At 38.5% G+C, this 21,092-nt stretch overlaps 1 protein-coding gene across 7 annotated transcripts in view; it reads right to left on the minus strand.

Moving 5' to 3' along the window:
* The window catches only part of fbxw7 (F-box and WD repeat domain containing 7), a 162,236-nt gene that overhangs the window by 17,178 nt on the left and 123,966 nt on the right, over nt 1-21,092 (minus strand). For 5 of the 7 annotated variants that reach the window (XM_079615332.1, XM_079615334.1, XM_079615335.1 and 2 more), the window contains 6 exons: nt 8,087-8,154; nt 5,653-5,791; nt 3,092-3,226; nt 1,787-1,910; nt 1,502-1,638; nt 454-567 (listed from right to left, as the gene is read on the minus strand). In XM_079615332.1, the coding sequence (XP_079471458.1) occupies nt 454-567; nt 1,502-1,638; nt 1,787-1,910; nt 3,092-3,226; nt 5,653-5,791; nt 8,087-8,154 (717 nt within the window). Of the gene's footprint in view, nt 1-453; nt 568-1,501; nt 1,639-1,786; nt 1,911-3,091; nt 3,227-5,652; nt 5,792-8,086; nt 8,155-11,768; nt 12,012-21,092 lie in introns of those variants that run through there. The other 2 variants (XM_079615338.1, XM_079615336.1) reach the window with 2 other exon arrangements.

Raw genomic sequence — 21,092 nt, forward strand, 5'->3', positions numbered from 1 at the left:
GATTAATGTGTTACTCTGAGACCCTTTAGCTGAATATATACATGTAAAAAAAAAAAAAAAAACCTTTAAATCTCCCAGATTGCAGTGTTGCAGTAAAGTGGAGTACATGGCATATTTTTACATATTAGATGTGCTATATGTTGAATTATGTAAAAAAAAAAAAAGAAGAAGTCATATTACAACCGTTGCAGTTTCCGTAGAGATTTCGCATGATCAAACTCTAGTGTGACTGTGGCTTTAAGTAAGAGTGATGAAGCACAATTTTGCTTCATTTTAATTCGAATCATCAGCTGTGAGTAATACTCTTTAATAAAAAATTGTTTAATCATTTAAATTTATAATTCATGTATTTAAATATTTATATATATTTATCACTGCTGAACAATGCATTTCCTATTGGATTATGCATTTACCTTTAAAGCTTAGTAAATACATAAATAAATAAAAGCTCACCTTTCCAGTAACAGCAGACCACACTTTGAGTGTGTTGTCATCTGAGCCGCTCACTATGCGATTTCCACAGAACTGGAGACAGGTGATGACATGGTCGTCATGGCCTTTCAACACCTGGAGATAGAGGGAAGGCACAGGAGAGATGGAAAGGATTAATTACAAAATGAACAGAAACGCCAGTATTTCAGTGATGTGTGAGAATGATGTGTGAGAATGATGTGAACCTGCTGATGTGGCAAATGGCAAAGCAGCTTTCAACCTGACATGGATGAACGAAACCGTCAGGTTCGTGGTCACCATGGTAACAAACAAGTCAGATAAACAACTGCTTCTGTCCTGGTGCATGAGTACATACTAAAATTCTTCTTTTTTTGCACCCACTGTGCCTTAGAGGATTTTTAAGTAGCTCTTTACAGGCTAGAGCAGGTGTTTTCTAACACTTTTCCACACGTATCTGTTGCAGGATTGAGCCCTAGGGGACAGGCGGATGGGTGTCTCTCAAAAGGAATGCTAAATTAGATTTAAAGCAGTAAAAATCAGTTTGAGTGCCAATTTTGACTAAGTGATTAAAGTGATTTAATATTATGCCTTACAGTAATGAGAAACTAGAAAAATGAATGTGGGAAAAAGGGGATGGAAGTAAAACCATCCATCCATCGACAGTACGATTTTTTTATGTTTCTGAAAGAAGTCTCTTAGAAAGTTCATGAGATCAGCATTTATTTAAAATAGAAAACTTTTGTACATGTCTTGACTGTCACCTTTTATACATTTATTGCATCCTTGATAAAAGTATACATTAAGAAAAACGTACTGATGCCACACTATTGAACGGTAGTGTTTGTATATGTAGTTAAAATAACATTATTTTCTATATTTAATATTTCCTGTAATGTGAAAATGTACACTTGTTCCCTGTGCAGTGCCATTTTAGACGCATTTCATTTAAAACGGGTGTATATTCAGTGAAGTCCACTTCGCAGGACACTATCAGGAATGTAACCGTGAAGTAGGAGTGTAAATAAAAGTGAACACAGACACACACTACCTTAGGTGATTTGAGGTCCCCTCTCCTCCAGTTGGTGTCTATTCTGTGCTGTCTGATGTAGGCACTCTTCCAGGGACTGTGTGTGAACCCCGGCTTGATAACCTTCCTTCTCTTTATGTGCAGAGGCTCGTCAATACCTGTAAAACAGACGTTTTCTGTGTTGGTGACAGATCCAATGCATGATTCTACTATTATATCGCCATCAATCAGGCAACCGTTTAATAAATGTATGGTTGATGGAAGAATGTCCAAAGTCACAGAGTTTGTGGAGAGCAGTGAAATCACCTTCTTCTTTGCATTTTTCCCTCCAGAGCAGGTTGTCTTCTGCTAGAATGCGCCAGTAACGACACGTCTGAGCCGCCTGAAGCAGATCCTTTGGCTCCAGAAATGACAATACGTGCAAGGCCAACTACAACACATGACAGAGATCAGGAGAGGGTGAGAAAGAGTAGGCTACAACGGGGATCAAGACACTACTGGGATAGTGTCACAATGGGGCTTTTTATTGGATTTCTCTAAAAATTTTGCATAACAGGTTTTTCAGGAACCAATGAAATAGGAAAACCATAGAATTTGGGATACAACTATTGGTTGTAAAAGCTTAATAAACAGAACATTGGCTAAACAGTTGAAACTTATTTTCAATAAACATGCTCTTAAAGTATGTTCTTAAATGATATAACTCATTTATGAGTTCAAACATGGTGACAGATACTGTCATTATTGATAATATAATGAATATATAACATAACTAATATAATAATAACTAATAATGGAATAAGTTATGAAATAATAACAAAACTATCACTAGCCCCCTTTACTTTCACACAAATGTTGCTCCAACATTCAATAAAAATAGAATTTTTTTGGAATTTGGATCTTTGGGAACTAGTAAAAATATGTTTTCTTAATTTGGGCTTTTAGGCATTTTAACCCTATTAAATGACTAAGATCTTCACTTGATCACAGTAGTGAATTATCAATGTACAATTCTTTTACTTTTTTTCTGTTTTCCCATTGTCAAGTGTGCTGCCATTTTGCGCAGACCTCAGTGAAGACAGAGCATGTCCAAACAGTTCCACCATTCCTTATGCAATCAATCACAAAGGTTGCAGTCAGAGATTCCAGTGTGTACAGTACTAGCCTAAAGGAGCTTTTTCCACAATCTGCTTCAATCAAGCAGACAGACACACCCTGCATATTACTGCACTGACACAAAAGAAAAACAACCTTGATGGGGAGGAGAGCCGGGAAAGATGACAGGTGATGGAGAACAAGAAAGGCAAGCTGAAACGGCGACAGGAAGGAGAGAGGATGAAAGAAAGAAATGACTGCCATTACAGAAAGAAGAAGAGCAGGGGAACGGAAGGGAAGGGGGTGCCAAGGTAGTTTCCTCTCTATATTCTTGAACAGAGGCTGAGAGAATTGTGATATTTTTTTGAAGAGGTGTAAGAGAGGACATGTCTGTCAATCTAATCTCCAGCACCTACTACTTTGCTTTAAAACCACCCTGTCAAATATCAAAGCCATAAAGTGGAAGACTGCGTGAAATTAAAATGAATGGACATCAGTGTAATAGGTTATATTTACCTCTCTGGGCAGTAGTGAGATGAAATCTCTTTGAAACTGCGGTTCGATCACCTGCATCATGTGTTTCACCTGCGTGGGCTCACAGCTGTCGATCAACTCATCCAGCGCAAGCAGCTTCTCTGGGCCACTCCAGCTCTGTAACACACACGACCAAGAGCATATAAACAATGTGTGCACGTTTACATTTAGAGCTTTCAATTAGAACTGGCAATGCTTTTTCACTGGCTATACTGCAGCAAACCATTCCCTGAAATGGTAACTTCTGGTATGAACGGAACCATTAAGGTTCTTGTGAGTCAAAAGGAACAGACTTCATGTCTTGGGGCTGTTGGAAACTTCCCAAGGTTCGTTCTCTCTCCATATTAAGCTGTGGTCAACTTGATCCAGTGGAATAAAATGTTTCGCTGATCTCATGGTGTTCGGAACTTAACTCGCTCTCAGTGAGGACGTGCTGCACCAGAGAGATTGTGCCAAAGTCATTCCGCTCGGAGGCGCATCAAATGAGGGAGGAGGATTGCTCTGGGATGTTTATGATGGAAGAGGGATGTACAGAAGAGGACTATGGAGGACTATAATTTACTGATGAAACGCTTCAGCTGGGGGAAATCACTGGTTTGTGTTTATATGCGTTTATGCAAGCATAACTAACACTTTTAGCAGCTCAAACTAATGAGATGATATTATACAGTTGAGCAAAAATCTGATTCAAATGCTTATGTCTTTAATTGAAGCCAACTAATTAGACAAATCTTGAGATACAGGCTTCCAAAACTTTATCAATGAATTTACATGACTTTTTAACAACATGTGTTATTACTTATGACAAAGGTTGACATTTCCAAGATAAAACATTTAAAATTCCAGCAAGGTTTCCCATGACTGTCAGAACTCCAAAGGTTGCAATTCTAATGCCCGACTTCAACCCTGAACTGCTACTTAGATATATCACCACAGGCTTCCACTGTAGAATGCAGAAATGACACATTTAATGTGAATCACACAAGCGATACTGAAACCGCTGACTCATAGGGATACGGAGTGTCATTTGCACCTCCAGATATAAGCCTTACAATAACTCAGGGCAGAAACAAGTAACTCATTCAAGCACTGACTGAGCAAACAAGCAAAACCATTTCTGAACCCACTGTGTAACCGCATACACAGACCGCAATTGAAAGGACGTTATACAAAACTATTGATTCTCTCCTGAGACACTATTAAATGACTCTCCTTTGACGTCATGAAGAATTACGAGCACATTCCCAACTGCACATTTATTAAAGGCTTTTTTGAGTAAACGGAAATCTAGCTTGACTCAAAATTAATTCGGTAGAAGCGAGAACACATCTTTGGGAAAACTTTGAGCATTAGTCAAAACTCTAATTTGAGCTTTGATCAAAACTCTCCTTTGACGTCATGAATTACGAGCACATTCCCAACTGCACATTTATTAAAGGCTTTTTTGAGTAAACGGAAATCTAGCTGGACTCAAAATTAATTCGGTAGAAGCGAGAACACATCTTTGGGAAAACTTTGAGCATTAGACGAAAGCTTCTTCATCCTTTCAGTCAACACAGGTATCTGCTCTTTCATGCCAGAGCAGCTTCGTAAAGCCTGAGGACTGATGAAGCCTGTAATTATCTGTAAGACAGAGCAAACACAGGCTGAGGTGGAGCCTCTGCTTTCTGTTGAGGCTCGAATTGTTGTTCTAGTATGACGAATATGACAAAGATGTAAATAGTTGCAAACTTGTAACGGTTGCATGTCCTTAAATAGCCAATTAAGATTCTGTCAGATATTAGTACCAGCACTTAGTAATTAACATAAAACCAGACTGCAAAAAAAGTTACGTTTCTTAGCACATGTTGTCAAGGTACACAGTGCGGAGCCCCCAGAGTCGAACTAATTTATTCATGGACACGTTTTAAGTTTAAAACAATCCCTCATTTTAGTTAAATCATGGCCACGCTGTACTAATTCATTTCCTTATTTTAATTAGATTGACATGGAGGGGAAAAAAAGCAAGATATCATAGCCACAAATTGACGATTCATTCCCAAAACTCATTCCCTCGGAACGAATTAATCAATGGGAACAATGCTTAACGTGCATGCCACGTGCGGGACTCCGTAATAACCTGATGCTCAAAACAAAAAATTCTAAATTCTGATGTATATCGCCATTAAATAGCCAGTATGTGCAAATCTGTGATTTAATTTTTTTATTAATGCTTGTTGAAATCTATAGAATGTTCACCAACAACCATAAACAGGCTACAGGTAGGCACAATTATTGGCAGAAGAATTGTTAATAATAATAATAATAACCACAATGTGTTTGTCATTATTATTAATAATAAATATTGTATTATAATAATAGTAAATGTGTATTAAACTATTGTGTCATGTTTATTTAAAGAAAAAAAAGATATGCCTAGAGAAGTGTGCTACAGTGATTTTACCATGACTACGGTTTTACTCAGCAGTGATAAAACAGTGCTCCTGGTTAACTGTCTCTGGCAGGTTTTGTAAGAAACACTCAAATTGTTTGGTTGAACTCACCTGAAAGGTGCGGAGCCACTCCTGCAGGCCCGTGGGGGGCTGTATGGATGTGATACGCCGTCTCTGCTGACCCTGCCCGTTGACCGCTCGCAAGCCCCCAAACGTGGTGGGGGTGGCTGGGTACGGCAGTCCTGTGGGACTATTCAGTGAGGAAGGATAAAAAGAGAGGAAAACTAATTAAAATTCAAGAGCGGGAAAAAGATACAATACAAAATCACACTAAATTATAACATTTGTAAAGGGCATTCGGTTGAGGAATTTATAACAATTCACTCGGACACGAGACATCTGTATTGCAGTAATTTAGTATGTAGTAAGTAAAGGTCCTTTATCAATGATAGAGTGCAAGGTTGTAGTTTATATGAAGATTTCAAAACAAAATAGCTCACTGAATGTAAAATCTGAGGCTTTATTTCAGAACAATAGTGTGAGAATTACAGCCAAAACCAAAGTGGTGTGTGTGGACTGAATCGGTGCCAGATGAGCACTACAGTCCACTTGAGCCGCTGTTGTGGTCCAACATTAGACAACGTGACCATTTACCTAAGCCTCAGAATTCAATCAGCCACCTGCCCAACACCAATTCATTCAAATGTTTATCTTCATCTTTGTTCCAGTCCTGGAAACCCTTTCCTGTTTCATTTCATTATTATAGTCCATTTAAAACGGTGCTCAAAAGCTTAATGTATGCAAACTAGTAAGAACTGAAGCACATTCCTTTTTCCACTTGTGGTGAGAAAAGGACACAGAGTTGTCCCATGTCAGCAGTCCTTACTGCAATTCTATGTCTCTGGGGCCCTACACCAACACCAAAAAGACAATTCAGCACTCCTTCCTTGCTTTCTGCTTATCTACAAACACCTTCTCCGGTGGAAGAAACGAACGGATGAGAAGGAGAGCGGGAAGAGTGCAGGCGAGCACGTAGTGAGGTCTGTTTTTATTATGGATTCATATTTAATGGGATTTGAGAGCGAGATGCCAAGATGCTTCAATTACCCAGCGCGCAACTGCTGACTGGTTGGCCATGTACTATTCTAGTATAAACCAGGAGAACACCTGCGTCTTGACAACAAGGCATGAATACTCGTCAGAGCTGAATGCTGAGTATGGGTTTGCTGAATAAGGAACCTCTCAGGTGGTGATTCCATGATTAGGGGGTTTGAGTGACTGCGTGTCATTGCTGAACCAATAGCAACACCAAAAAAAAAAGAGCTAGATTTGCACATGTATATATTAGCTCTTGCAAGGCAGCAAAACTAAATGTGTAGGTTTCAGGTGAGCTTTGCCGAGTAAAGGCAGCTATATGATTAGATAGATACAAAAATAAGTTATAATAGCTATGTTTCCATCCTAATTGTGAATTTAATTTAGGTGAAAAAAGGAACTTCACAAATAAAGCTACGCTTTCACCCCATTTGTTCAAAAGAACAAAATTATCAATTTCATTTAAACTTATGCAAAACTAAAAAGGAAGACACTGTGGCCCTTTAATTATGAAAAACTTGCGGTCTAAAGTGTGTGGACATAACACAAACATCCTGTTCGGTAGCAATCGTGGGCAGATTCCTTGTCAGACAGTAGGAAGTAACTGTAGCCAAACATTGAGCAAATTATTCATTGCATGAGCCAAGTCACATTACATTTGTAATGCACATAAAGGAATTCATTCGGTAAATGTGTCTTTCCCCACCTAATTTTTTAGTGTTTCCATCCTGCATTTTATATGTGATATCTCAAAATTTGCATATACATGTGGATAAAAACCTGGATAATTGGGGATTTTCAAACATTTATAAAAAATTAAATAAAAAAAATGTCAAGACTTCTTAATGTTTTGAAAGAAGTCACTTATGCTCACCGAGGCTGCATTTATTTGATCCAAAAAATTATCAGCCGCCATTATTCAAGTCTTTAGTGTCACATGATCTTTCATAAATCATACTAATGTGCTGATTTGGTATTTCAATTAATAGTAAAAGGTCACTGAATTGAATAATCCATTCATATTATTCATATTATAAATACAATTTTAAATGAGTAAAAAAAAAGCTTAAGACATTTTGTATACATTTTAATGGAACAAGGGAGTGGAACATTTCGTTTATGTAGTTCATACTCTTAAACTAATTTTTTATTTTATTTAATTTATGTTTAAATGTAAGTTTGAGAATAATACAAAATGTTTATTTCTCATTTTATTCACTCATTTCAAATTCTTAATTTATAATATGAATATTTAAGGATTATTCAATTCAATTTGATAGAGTTTTAAAATTAATTGAAATACAAAATCTTGAAAAAAGGCTTTACATGTTTTGTAGTGTAGAAAGTTCATCAGTCCATATATAAACATAATTATGTCTACCTGTTTCTGTACTGTTTGGTAGTTTAATGCAACACAGGCTAAAACATTTAGGTAAGATGGTGAGTTTACCTTGGGCAGGGCTTTTTTCCTGAAGGGAAAGGTCGAACCTCAGGGCCATGGTCCAACTTCCTCTTCATCTGCAACAAAGAGAAGGAGGGGAGCTGGTTAGTTTGGGTTTGTAGAAGGCAACAAAATAACAACAGCATAAACAACCAACAAACCAACTCAACAGTAATGAGAGGGCGCATTCCTCAACCGGTTTAAAACCACATGCTACTGATCCTGATCCACCCGTCTTCCTTCCTATGTAAAAGGTTACTGAGCGAGTCTGGGTTTTGTATTAGAGTGTGTTGGATATTGTGCTAGTTCCCTCACCAGCAAATGTAGGCCAGAGGAAGGAAGGTCATGTCCACTTTATAGTGACATGGCACAGAAAAGATAAAGTCTGACAGCTGATGCTAACGCTTGTCATGTGAGTCTTCAAAGAGGTGTATGGTATAAACGTGCACACCCCTCAGAGGAGTTGGAAAGGGGGGCACATACACACAAAAACACACATCTGTGCTTTCACAACAGCCCACATTTATATGGGCTTAAAAGAAAAAAGAAAAAAAAACTAACCCTATGCTTCACTGTCTCTTTCTATGTCACCCACCCCCCGCACAGGCTGAAATGGCCCTGGTTTTGCTGCATAGTTGGTGCCTGGCTACGGAGCATCTACTCTGGAAAAACAAGGGTTCAGTGTCCTCAACACAATGAGGTCCTAAAGCACATTTGAATAAAACTATTTTAGGAGGTACAGAGCTGCCAGTGAATCTGTGCAGTTCACTTTCAGGAGGAGCTCCGTGATAGACTCCAAATTATGAATCATTGTGCTGCGCCAAACGTTTAAGAGTCTTTAAGGATGTGAGCAGAAATTAAGAGTGATGAGTAAAGATTTTCACTACTGAAACAAGCACATACAGTACATTTACAATGTTGTTATGTACCACGCCACTGGTAAATAACAGGTCTGACTGAAATGACTAAATCAACATTCATTCAGTGTGTATGCATTCACAACAATTGGCTAATTACTATGGAAAAAAAAGTCACATTCTATAAACTCCAAAATGACTTTTATTCAGCAAGGATGCATTTTATTGACCTAAAGTGACCGCAAGTTCTGATTCAAATAAATGGTTCTCTTTTGAACTTCCTAATCTTGAAAAAAATTTTACAGAAATATTAAGAGCACTATTTTCAAAATCGATCATTAATAATAAATATAATATTTCACAACTATATTTGCTTTTGATCTAATAAATTCAGCTTTGGTGAGCATAAGAGACTATTATTACTACTATGGTTTGTAACAATGATAAATGCAATCTTCAGCTAATATCAAAATTAATATTACATTTTTGTTCTGTATTACATGATTTGATGCCTAAATTCACCTGTAGCATTTAAAACCATTGATTCTAGATGGATTTCTGAAGGGACAACATGTTGTGAGATTCTCACACACACACACACACACACACACACACACACACACACACACACACACACACACACACACACACACACACACACACACACGAAGTGCTGCAGAAACGTCCATGAAATGCAACATCAAGACCAAAATCCAGGCCTAGGACCAGGACGCATGACTTGAGGGGACATTTAAATTTCTAAAAAATCAAAAAAAAAAAATAGAAAATTACAGTATATTGTTTATTTTCAGAACACAGTCCGACCTATATGTTGTTTTGAGGGGATCAGTTTAGACCCACCCGCAGCTGATTCCTCAGTCAGTGATCTCACCACAAAGGTAGTCAAACAGATAGGACAGGCAGGGCGTATGAGCCAATTTGCATGTATGAAGATAAGATGGCATGACACTGAAGATGTATGAAAGTGCACGTCTGCAACCGCTTAAGAGCCGGTGTGTGTTCGAAAGTGTTAAAGACACCCTCAGGTTACTCCACGAGAATGTGTAAACACAAAACGCGCAGAGAATGCCACATTTGATAATCACTACTAATACCTAAACCTGTCGAGCCATACTTGGTAAAAAAACACTTAACACAAAATAATGTGAACAAAGTGAAAGCATTCATTTGCTTAGTTATACATTCATTTCACTGAGTGGATTAGACTGTCGCTTTTCTCTAGGGTTCACAGTGAGAGCCATCTGATTTTAGATGAGTCACTGTGTAATCATTCTCCGTGTCTGACACCACAGAGCAAAAATGGCTTGGTCTGTGGTTACAGGAATGCTTGTGTTCGTGGAAACCAAATAACCTGTTTTAGTGAATAAATCCTGTGATTTATGAATGAATAACCTATCCCTTTAAATAACTACTTTGATTGGTCACGACTGCGCATATGGTTAACATTTTCTCGCATTTTAGACTATAAAAGTGCGCTTCACTTCACAAATGTAACCCTAACAATCATAACAACTGATGGAACATAAACTATGAGAATGTCACAAACTGAGCATCGTGAAGGTTATCATTAAAGGGATACGTTTGCAAGATCTATTTTCAAATGTTGTCCATCTAAGACCATCAAAGATCCTTAATGAGTTTCGTTTTTATAACCAAACAATTACAGTAACAAGACTGCCGGGAGCATCCGTCAACGTCACTGCAGTTTACTCGATGTGGTTCTGATCAGAGGACACTCTGAAAACTGCAGCGACTGCAAGCTTCTGATAAGCTCTCGGATTTAAAACATTCGTTTCACTCAAATGCAAAATCATAAAGTGTGCGCTGTGCGCCAGATGTGTCTCTGTTTCCTCCGTCAAAAGCAATGACACAGTGACCCAATCACTGTAGGGTGGTCTGATGCCGCCAGCCAGAGGAGGATACACACCCTTCAACAGGCAGCGCAGAAGCTGACACGACTCCCTTACAAAATCATCCACACATCACAACATCATATATGTTAACAGTAAAGGAGTCCAAATGGGCTTCTGCTGCATATCAGGCTACATAACTGCACAGCACAAAATAATATTACCAACAGGTTTACTCTGAGTGGTGCAGGAAGACGAGTGTCAGAAATTTGAACTGGAGTCAATAATACATCAAAAAGTGGTTAACTCTAAGATCTAATAAATCAGACTTGCAAATAATGCTAAGAATGATGCAGTGCTTCTTAAGATCTAGTATAGGGAATGGATAGATATGTATGATGAAGGGAGCGCAGGTGCAGTATGTATGTGTTAGGATGGGCAGATGGTGGTGAAGAAATAGTGATGGAGCCTATGTTCTCCAAACCCACCCCATAATCAATCAAGTGCATCACATCCATTTCTACATATGAGCTTCCTGTAAAGGAGACTTAAAGTAGGTTCAAGTGAACGATTATCCCGGAAGGTGATTCTCTATGTCAGCTGGAGATTTTTCCGCAGTGGCCGTAAGAACAGTCGCATATTTCACCGACGCACCCTTAAAGACGCGCACGGATCTAGCAGTGTACGCGGTCAGAGAGCGACGCGACTAACCGAACGCTGACATTATAATCAACGAAGCTGTGTACATTGTACGCGCGCGCGTCGTATTTGAATATTACAAAGAGCTGTACGAATCCTACATCGCGCGCTTGCAGTGTAAACCGCTTCTTTGATTTATAATGGGAGCGTTCCTGTCGCGTCGCGTCAGCGTTGATGGGGTATTAAAGCGAGCCCGCTGAGAGAAGGCGGATGGCTGTATCGATATAAAAGCCGCAGTGCATCCAACACTAGGCGTTTACTCACTTTATAGAAGATCATCTTTAAAGTGCCGTAGAAACCCATGGTGATGGTGGTGACGATAATCCGGCTGTGATTCACTGAGAGACGATGAAGAATTTATGGAAATATATCTGCGCGATAAAGGCTCTATTAATCCCGGATAGATCCGACAGGGACATACTCATCCACGGACGGTTGCATAGGAAGCCGAGAGGAAGAATCCAACGACCCGCCCGCCTGTCTCTTTGACCGTCCTCTGAGCGGACTGACTGAGCGAGCAGAAGGAGAGAGACGGGAGGGGAGGAGAGATGGAGGGGAGGAGAGATGGGGGGAGAGGGGGAGAGAGAGAGAGAGAGAGAGAGAGAGAGAGAGAGAGAGAGAGAGAGAGAGAGAGAGAGAGAGAGAGAGAGAGAGAGACCCTGCCTTCTTCAAAGAATTTATCATCCAGCACAAAAACCTGGACTTTACATCACTCTTTATTAAATTAAGTAAGCCTATATAAGATTTGTTTAAAAAAAAAAGTCATACTACATTATATTTAAGTGTATATAACACAGGGCTACCATATATTGTATTTCATTAAACATTAATAAATACATATTTCACATTTTTCTTAATTCAATATATTCATTATTCTTATATTTTTCTTACTGACGTTGCTGTATGCGAAAATTGCGAACTGAGCTGGACGATTTTTTTCTTTTTCAGAACTGCTTTATAGATTAAATTAACTAATTTAAAGATTGATCTTTACAACAGAACTGAATCAACATTGAACTGGCTTCAGCTGAAAAACAGTTGAACTGCATAATTTTCCTGTTATCGTAAAGCTGCTTTGAAACAATCTGTCTTGTATAAAGCGCTATATAAAGGTGACTTGACTAAATTACATGAAATCTTATGACCGAAAAACCCAAGATAAACAAGGATACACCAGGTTTAAACACTGGGATGGAAAGGGGGAAAAATAAGCCATGTGATCAGGACCACGTAAAAAGGAAGAGAGTTTGGAATCACTTCAAAGTGGGTTATTCTGCTGTATATTATCTCATATTATAATGCTGCTTCTGAAATTAACATGCATGAAATATCGATATTGAAGTTGAAATTATTTTATTACGTGGGAACAGCTGTCATTCTAATTCTCAGCTTTGCATCAGCGTCCTGATCAACTTGGTGTTTATTTTGTGATAATGGTTGGCTGGCAATACATTATCCTGCTTATTACACAGCTGATGGCAAAGGGACATCAAATATTGATTTGAGCAGAAATTAATTTATTAACTTGCTTGTAGAAACTAAGTTCAAGTGTTCAAGAGAGCCCTGTAATAAATTGTATTATGTTATTAACAAAACAAAAATGGACAGAAATGAATTGCTGGCTCTCAGGAGGATACACTGGCTAAACACAGGGATCAGATGACAGGTTTTCTGCAGATGAGGAAGTGAACGGTGCAGCTCAGTAAACTGGGCTGTACATGCATCCAGAGGACAAAAGTGGAAGAGCCTGAGATTATATTCAACCGAAACCGGGTGGTGCACGCCTTCCACTTGTTGTGGATCCTGAGCCCGCCCCTCAGCCGCTGAAGACGACTGCCGGCCCCTCCTCTTGTTATTTCCGTCAGACTGAGCAGGTGGTATTTGGCACTCGGGGTGGTTTTGTGTGGACTGCATGATTAAAGATCGCCCAAGCATATACAGACACACAAGGGTTGTTAAACTAAATTAAATACGTTTCAAATAATATCTACACTAAACCAGAATCAATAGGTCATGCAAATAATCTCTGATAACTCTCTCAAAAGCAACTATAGTGAAGAAAATTCTACAACACTTTACAGTAAGGGTACATTTGTTAATGGCCCACTGAAGTGCCTAGAAACGCGCAGCATTATTCAATGTGTTGACGTAATTTCCACTGAAACGGGAAGACAGGGCGGGACATATAAGCTCCTCTCATATATCACAGCTCGGCCAGAGCTGTTGAGCTCGGTAAAGCTGCATTTCCTCCTAACCCGCGCATGTGATCTGCTCTGTGCTATAGTGTCTCTGGACCGGAGCAGACTGTGCGCGCGGTGCAGTGGTTTGCGTGACAATAACGGCGATAAGTGGTTTAAGTGATCCAATTGTTTGTGCAACACTTGTCGCGCTGCACTCCACTATATTCCTATTGGTGACGTCAAGCGACTTTGACGCACCCGCAAAGCATTCCGGGAAGGCGGCGCTTCATTTGAAAAAATGCCATGCGTCAAAAAGCTGGCCGATGCCCATCTTTATGCAAATTAATTCCGTTGAACGCGACGCAGCTATCCAATAGAAGCAAGCACATGGAGACGGGGGGGGGGGGGGGGGGGGGGAGTCTCTCGCGGGTCCTTTGTTCTAGACTGGCCGCTGGCTCAAAAGTCAAAACCACGGCCATAGCGGTAAACTAAAGGAACGCCCATCAACGTACAAATGTGGGGATGCGTCGCAACACCACGCAAAATTCGTGTCGGACAAGTGGATCAGTACCGTAACTTGAAACCAGACTTCCTTCGTCCCAATGGAAAGCATTTTTACACTGTCTGAATCGTTCCCTATCCCCTTTATTGTGCACAATGTGCAATTCACCATACAGGAAATATGAAATGTTTGAATATTGTGACCGATTTTAGTCGCAGATTCAGCATCTATTTATAATGTAGGGGCGGGACGCTTCAGATTCTAGAGAACATTGATTGGACAGAAAATCTGATGAGAAGCTGAAGTGCAGAGTGCTGTCATCAAAATCATTGGTCCATATTGGCGGAAGTGAATAGTTTCTTCTAAATGCAAATTTTGTCATTGTTTTGGAGCACACATGGCTAACATTTTTATACTAAAAGCCAAAAAACTTTGGATTAACTACATTTGTTAACGTGAAATAACAATAAAACGTTTATATTAATCTTAATGTTAATTGCACCATTTAGTAATACATTTTTAAAATAAAAAGTGGTATCTGTTAAAATGTAATGGACCCGAGCTAAAATTAACTAAATGAACATCAGCATTTTAATTAATGTTAACAAAGTTTAATACACACTATAACAGATGTATTGCTGCAACTGCAAATTCATCTTTTTAATTAGGATACGTACCAAAAACTTGATTAAACGGCTAGTTAAAAAAAAATGCAACTTGATCCTACAGAATTAGTCAATTGAAGGCCGATCTCAAATCTACCTTTTCTGTCAAAGATACTAGAAAAGGCAGTATCCTCAACTATGTTCCTTTTTTTTTTTCCAGTCAGGATTTAGACCATACTATAGTACTGAGACAGCTCTCATCAGTCACAAATGATTTGCTCTTATCATCCAATCGTGGATTTATCTCTCTATTAGTGTTAATCGATCTTAGTGCTGCATTTGATACTATTGACCACAACATTCTTTTGAATAGACTCAAAAATTGTGTTGGCATTAGTGGAATTGCATTAGCATGGTTTAAATCATATTTATCTGACCGTTATCAGTTTGTAGCAGTAAATGAAGAGATGTCTTATCGATCACAAGATCAGTATCGAGTACCACAAGGCTCAGTACTAGGACAGTTGCTGTTCACTCTATGCTACCATTAGGAGATATCATTAGGAAGCATGGCATTAGTTTTCACTGTTATGCTGATGTTATTTAGCTCTATATTTCTTCACGCCCTGACGAAACTTACCAATTCACAAAATTAACGGAATGCGTAGGTGATATAAAAAATCTGGATGACTAGTAGTTTCCTACAACTTAACTCTGAAAAAACAGATTCTAATTATTGAACAAAACACTTCCTCACGTAATAACCTAGAATACGGTCGAACACTCGATGGCTGCTCGATCAAGTCTTCGTCGTCGGTTAAGAACCTGGGTGTGCCCTTTGATACCAACCTTTCATTTGAAAGTCAGGTTTCTAGTATCTGTAAAACAGCATTTTTCCATCTTAAAAATATATCTAAATGACATCATATGCTCTCCATGACAAATGCAGAACAATTAGTTAATGCGTTCATGACATCAAAGCTAGATTATTGTAATGCTCTTATGGGTGGTTGCCCTGTACGCTTAATAAAGTACAGCTGGTCCAAAACGCAGCAGCTAGAGTTCTTATCAGAACCAGGAAGTATGACCATATTAACCCAGTTATATCAACACTGCAATGGCTTCCTTTTAAACATTGTATACATTTTAAAATATTGCTGATTACTTACAAAGCACTAAATGGTTTAGCTCCCCAGTACTTGAGCAAACTCTTAACGCATTATAGAGTCCTTCACGTCTATTGCGAATGCGATCTCAAAATTCCGGCCAGTTGACAATTCCAATTTAGCACCAAAACTTTGGAACAGTCTTTCTAACATTGTCTGGGTAGCAGACACACTGTCAGTTTAAATCTAGACTAAAAACATCTCTTTGACCTAGCATACACAACACATTATAAACTTCTATAATTCAATGTTAGGCTGCATAGATTAGGTCAGCCGGAACTGGGAACACTCCCCATGAATCCTGATGTACTCGTTACATCATAAGAAGAATGGCGTCTATTCTAATGTTAGTCTCTCTGTTTATCCCGAGGTTTACCACAGTCCGCCAGATCCAGGCCGTATCCGGATCTGATGAAGGACCTGCGCCTGTACACGACGACAACGCAGTCCTGAAGTGTCAACTAGTCTCTCCCTTGTGAAGGCCCCATTCCCTTCCCTTCCCTTCCCCTCTGTACAGATAAAACGTTGTCAAAATAGTTCCGGTTCACATGGCTACTCGGAAGCAATAAATAATTCTGTATTATAAATAATAAGGCCAGACAAGTCATTTGTTGAGGTCAATTTGTAAAGAAAGACTACACGGCTGCGCACATATATACATATATATATATATATATATATATATATATATATATATATATATATATATATATATATATATATATATATATATATTCGAACACGCATACCTATAGACGTCGTCAGTGTTTTCACAGGCTTGCGCAGAGATAAAAAAATAATAATATATATATTGCACCTTGGAACCTATTTCAAGGTTTGCGTTCTTGAGCCACCAGGCACTGTTTTTGTGCGGGTTTTCTGTTTACTGTTTCTGTTAGAACAGTGTCGTGTAAGCGGCCCCCTAAGTTAATAACTAATGATCTTTGCAATGTAAGTGAATTGATCAAAACTAACTTTAGATGGACAATAACTTTATTCTAGAGTTGCTGTAAAATAAAAACAATCTCTGGTACTTTAATTTCCTATTATCACTGTAAAGCTGCTTTGAAACAGTCCATATTGTTAAAAGCGCTATACATACAAATGAAGGTGACTTGAGTTGACAATTGCTCATTGTTAATTAATGATAGTTATTGAAATAACTAACTAACAGAAATACTGTAGCTACCTACAAACAAGCATGTGACCAAAAAAAAAAAAGGGTTCTCTAAAAAACAGATACCTGGCTTTGAAACTCTCCTGTTCAGATGTCAAGATAAGTTTGAGCAATTCAAACGATAAACAGATGACATAAGGAGGTGACTGCTTGTTGTCTGTTTTGTTCCTTTGACTCACTGAACAAGCCTAGACATGTCCCACAGACACCGCAGTGATGCCTATACTGAATCACCCTGACTGCCTTAAAACAGAGAGCAGTGAGAAATGCTTAATTGTGTTCTTTAGCACTCATAATTATATTTTTATGACACAAAGTCAGATTCCCCATTTAATAGCGTATGACCTATTCTACTGGTAAGACTACATTTAGTATGACTTAAGTTACTTCCCTGACATACTGTAGTCATTATGTACAATACAAGTAGTTTTTGCAAACAAATTACTAGTAATTAACAAGTCTAATTACTCATCTTGCAGTTTCAGTAAGTCATCCAATCTAAAACTCAGACAACCGACAGATCCATTGCATCAATAATAAACTGAGAACAGTCACTGAAGCTATAACAGCACAAACACCCCAAAGTTTCTGTATCATGGCTTTTGTTTACAGGTAACAAGCCATATCTTCCATCTATCAGCACTGGAGCACAGAATAGCCACGTTAAACAAATCAGTGGTTACCATACTTCCACCCTAACCATTTCATTACACTTCCCCAAAAAGGGTTCAGATCAAACAAATCGGCAAGTGTGATGAAGCCAGACTAAACAAATCTCAAAGGACTGTGGTTGGTGTTACAATGCTCATTAAAGCCTAATCAAGGCACATGAAAAAAAGGGAATGTATCAAGGACGTGTTAGCAAATGTGATCTCTGCCATTTGCCTGACATTCATTACAAAGGAAACAGCACAGGATTAATAGGGCATCTACTTGTGAAACAATCAGCATGGCACCAAGTACCTTCTATTGACTGCCAAGGGCTAGGTGCTCCAAATAACACCAAACTGAGTTAAAGCTACAAGTAACCATGTTGTTAGTTGAGTTAGCAGTTTTTTGCAACCACTTTCGCCTCAATGTCCTAATTTGCCCCACTGAGACTGATTCTCAGAGAAATCCATTTAAAGTATAACACTGTTGCCTAATCCTGATAATGAATTAATTTAATTAATAATATAAAAAATGTATTTACAATGTGTTCGGTTGTTCAACATTGTGAGTAGTGAGAATATACTTGAAAAGAAGGTAAGTACCGGAAAACAAACGTTGTGGGTTTAGACATTTTATTAGGGCTGCCCCCTAATACTCGACTAATTAGTCGACCAGAAGAGGCTGGTCGTCCATTTGTATTAGTCAGTTAGACGCAGAAAAATAAAACCTGTGGCAAAAATTACGCAGTTCGTTATCAGCAAGTCCTTATGGTAATTACAGTATGTTGTGCAGGGAATCCAAATCATCAATCAACCTCAAATATTTCTTCTCATTTGAAACATGCGCGTAGTAGCAACTTTACATGGCTGCTCGCTCTATAATAATAATAATAATTCATTACATTTATATAGTGCTTATCTCAGCACTCAAAGCGCTTTACATAGAAGGGGGAATCTCCTCAACCACCACCGTTTGTGCGGAATAACGAAGCTGAAGTATAGCACGTTTACTGCACGACAGGGAGGCGCCGGCACGATCACGTGCATTTTTTCCTAATAGGAGCAGAAACTACTTAAAATACAAATTTTTTGGTCATACAAATAATCATTAAAAACTGTAAAGGGTCTACTTTTATTTGTGTAAACTCGTAATAAGAAAACGTTCCTTTGTGAAATAAAGAAAACAAACAGGATGCACTTTCTGCCTTCTCTGTGTATGTGAACTTGAGCTCATCAAAAAGAAAACCCTCAGTGTATACTTGCCTCACAGACATATCTATAGAAAGTTTGCAATTACAATCGCTTGCAAACCAATTCAAGTGGAAAACAAAAAATCTCAGATTATGTAATCTGTATGAAACGTGTATATTGGCCCATCCACTACTGTGGAGATGACGATTCAACCCCATCGACTATCTCTGCAGCCGAGAAAAGAGAAAACATTATCAATATATTATTGTAACGTTTAGCCAGTCTCTTTGCGGTTTTTCACCACACATTCATAATCATTACTTTTGCCAGTGTGGTGCGGCAAGCTTTTTGCGTGCGGTTGAGCGCTACCGCTGATTAGGCTATGTATTATATATAGGCAATTAAAGGCTCATTATTATGATTTATATGGCTTATTAATAACACCTGCGATTAGTCGACTAATCGCTTAAATGAACTAGTGGGCTAGAAAAATCTTTACTTGATGGCACCCCTACTTTATACAAAAAAAATGCATGGTTGAAACACGTCCCTTGGTTTGTTCTCTTTGCACTTAAAAATAGAAATAAAAATGTAATCTTTAAAAGTTAATCTTTTCAGGTGCAGTCATACTGTGTGCAGAGAGAGGAACACAATGAGTTACTGCGACCCAGCGTTAGGGACAAAATTGCACCTGTCAAAAGTTTCCAAGCAATTTGTTGATGAATTGCTGGGAAAAAAACACTTCATCTTACACAAGTTCCAATGAGTCTGTGTCCTGAAGCCAATGAAACTGAGAGCGAGTGAGCAGCTATAAGGGGCCGTTACGGCAATAACTTTGGCAATAAAGTCTGCACAAAATGGCGAAAAAATTTATTAAGATAAACCTGGTAACCCTTTTCTCTGTCCTTCAAAAATGGCAAACATTCTATTCTGTTGGAATTAATCTAAGACACAGGTGTGATGACCCATTTCACGGCTGTTAGAACATCACCATGGCAATCCCTAAACAAACTGGAACGAGTATGCATGTTGGGGGGGAACTCACAGAACTGTGAGTTTTGTGTGTATAAAGCTCTTTCTCTTGCCTTCGCAGACAAAAACCCTCCTAAACTTTACACAGCGGATAGGAATGTATGGCATGTGAGAAGGTCCTGCCCGTATCTTTTGAAGAGACTCTGACCCCTCCGCGTTCACAGTGGAAAATTAACAAACTCCATGACGAGAGGCTTTCTCTGACAAGCAACCGCAAAAAAAAAACAGGTGCTTTCCTGGGAACACTTGCGTTGTAAAGCACATTTTGTTATCTCCCAATTTCACAGATTTTAGAATGATATAGATATGCTTAAAGCAACAAGACCTGCCAGACACATGATAGATGGCCCAGGAAAATGTTTCATTGTTTTAGTGAAGCAGCGATACAGGTTCCAAGAAAATGTTAATTTCTTAAGACACTATCACAAATCAAGCAGGCAAAATGCCAAGAACATTCTGCAAACATGAGGACAGCTTGTGAAAATATGTGAATGCTAAACCAGTAAGTAGATTTTTCTATGACAATGTTTATTTTTTGCCTGGATCAATCCAATTTAATTAATTTTGGGACATAAAGTCAGAGAGGTACAATAATCCTTATATCATTATGAGAAGAAAAAAAAAAGAATAAAGAATAATTAAATTCTTGAAAAGAAAACCTTATTGGGTACTTTGCCTTTTTTTCAATTAATTTTCTTCAATTCTTTGTAACTGAGGGTCAATTTTCGTGCTTTTTCATTTAATTTTGAACAAGTCACCCTGGCTCATTCAAAATGAAATGAAAAATAAGGAAAATGTAAAATGTCAGTTAAGAAACTTGAAATAAAACACTTAAGTTTCAAAGCATTCCTAAACATCATTTAGACATTTTGTATTTTCCCTTTTTGAAAAGAAAATGGAGGACAGACAGTGTCCTCCCCATGAATGGGCAACTGGTGCACAGCGAGCAAACGTACATTCCAATCAGCCAGATGACATCGAGGTTAATGAATTCGCCTGCGGACTGCTACATCCTACGAAGCACAATGACACCATCTGCTCCTGACCCGGGCATTTAGCCTCCAACTTGACAATAAGACCCTGAT

The sequence above is a fragment of the Phoxinus phoxinus genome (genome assembly GCF_949152265.1).
Source record: "Phoxinus phoxinus genome assembly, chromosome: 6".
Taxonomy (NCBI): domain Eukaryota; kingdom Metazoa; phylum Chordata; class Actinopteri; order Cypriniformes; family Leuciscidae; genus Phoxinus; species Phoxinus phoxinus.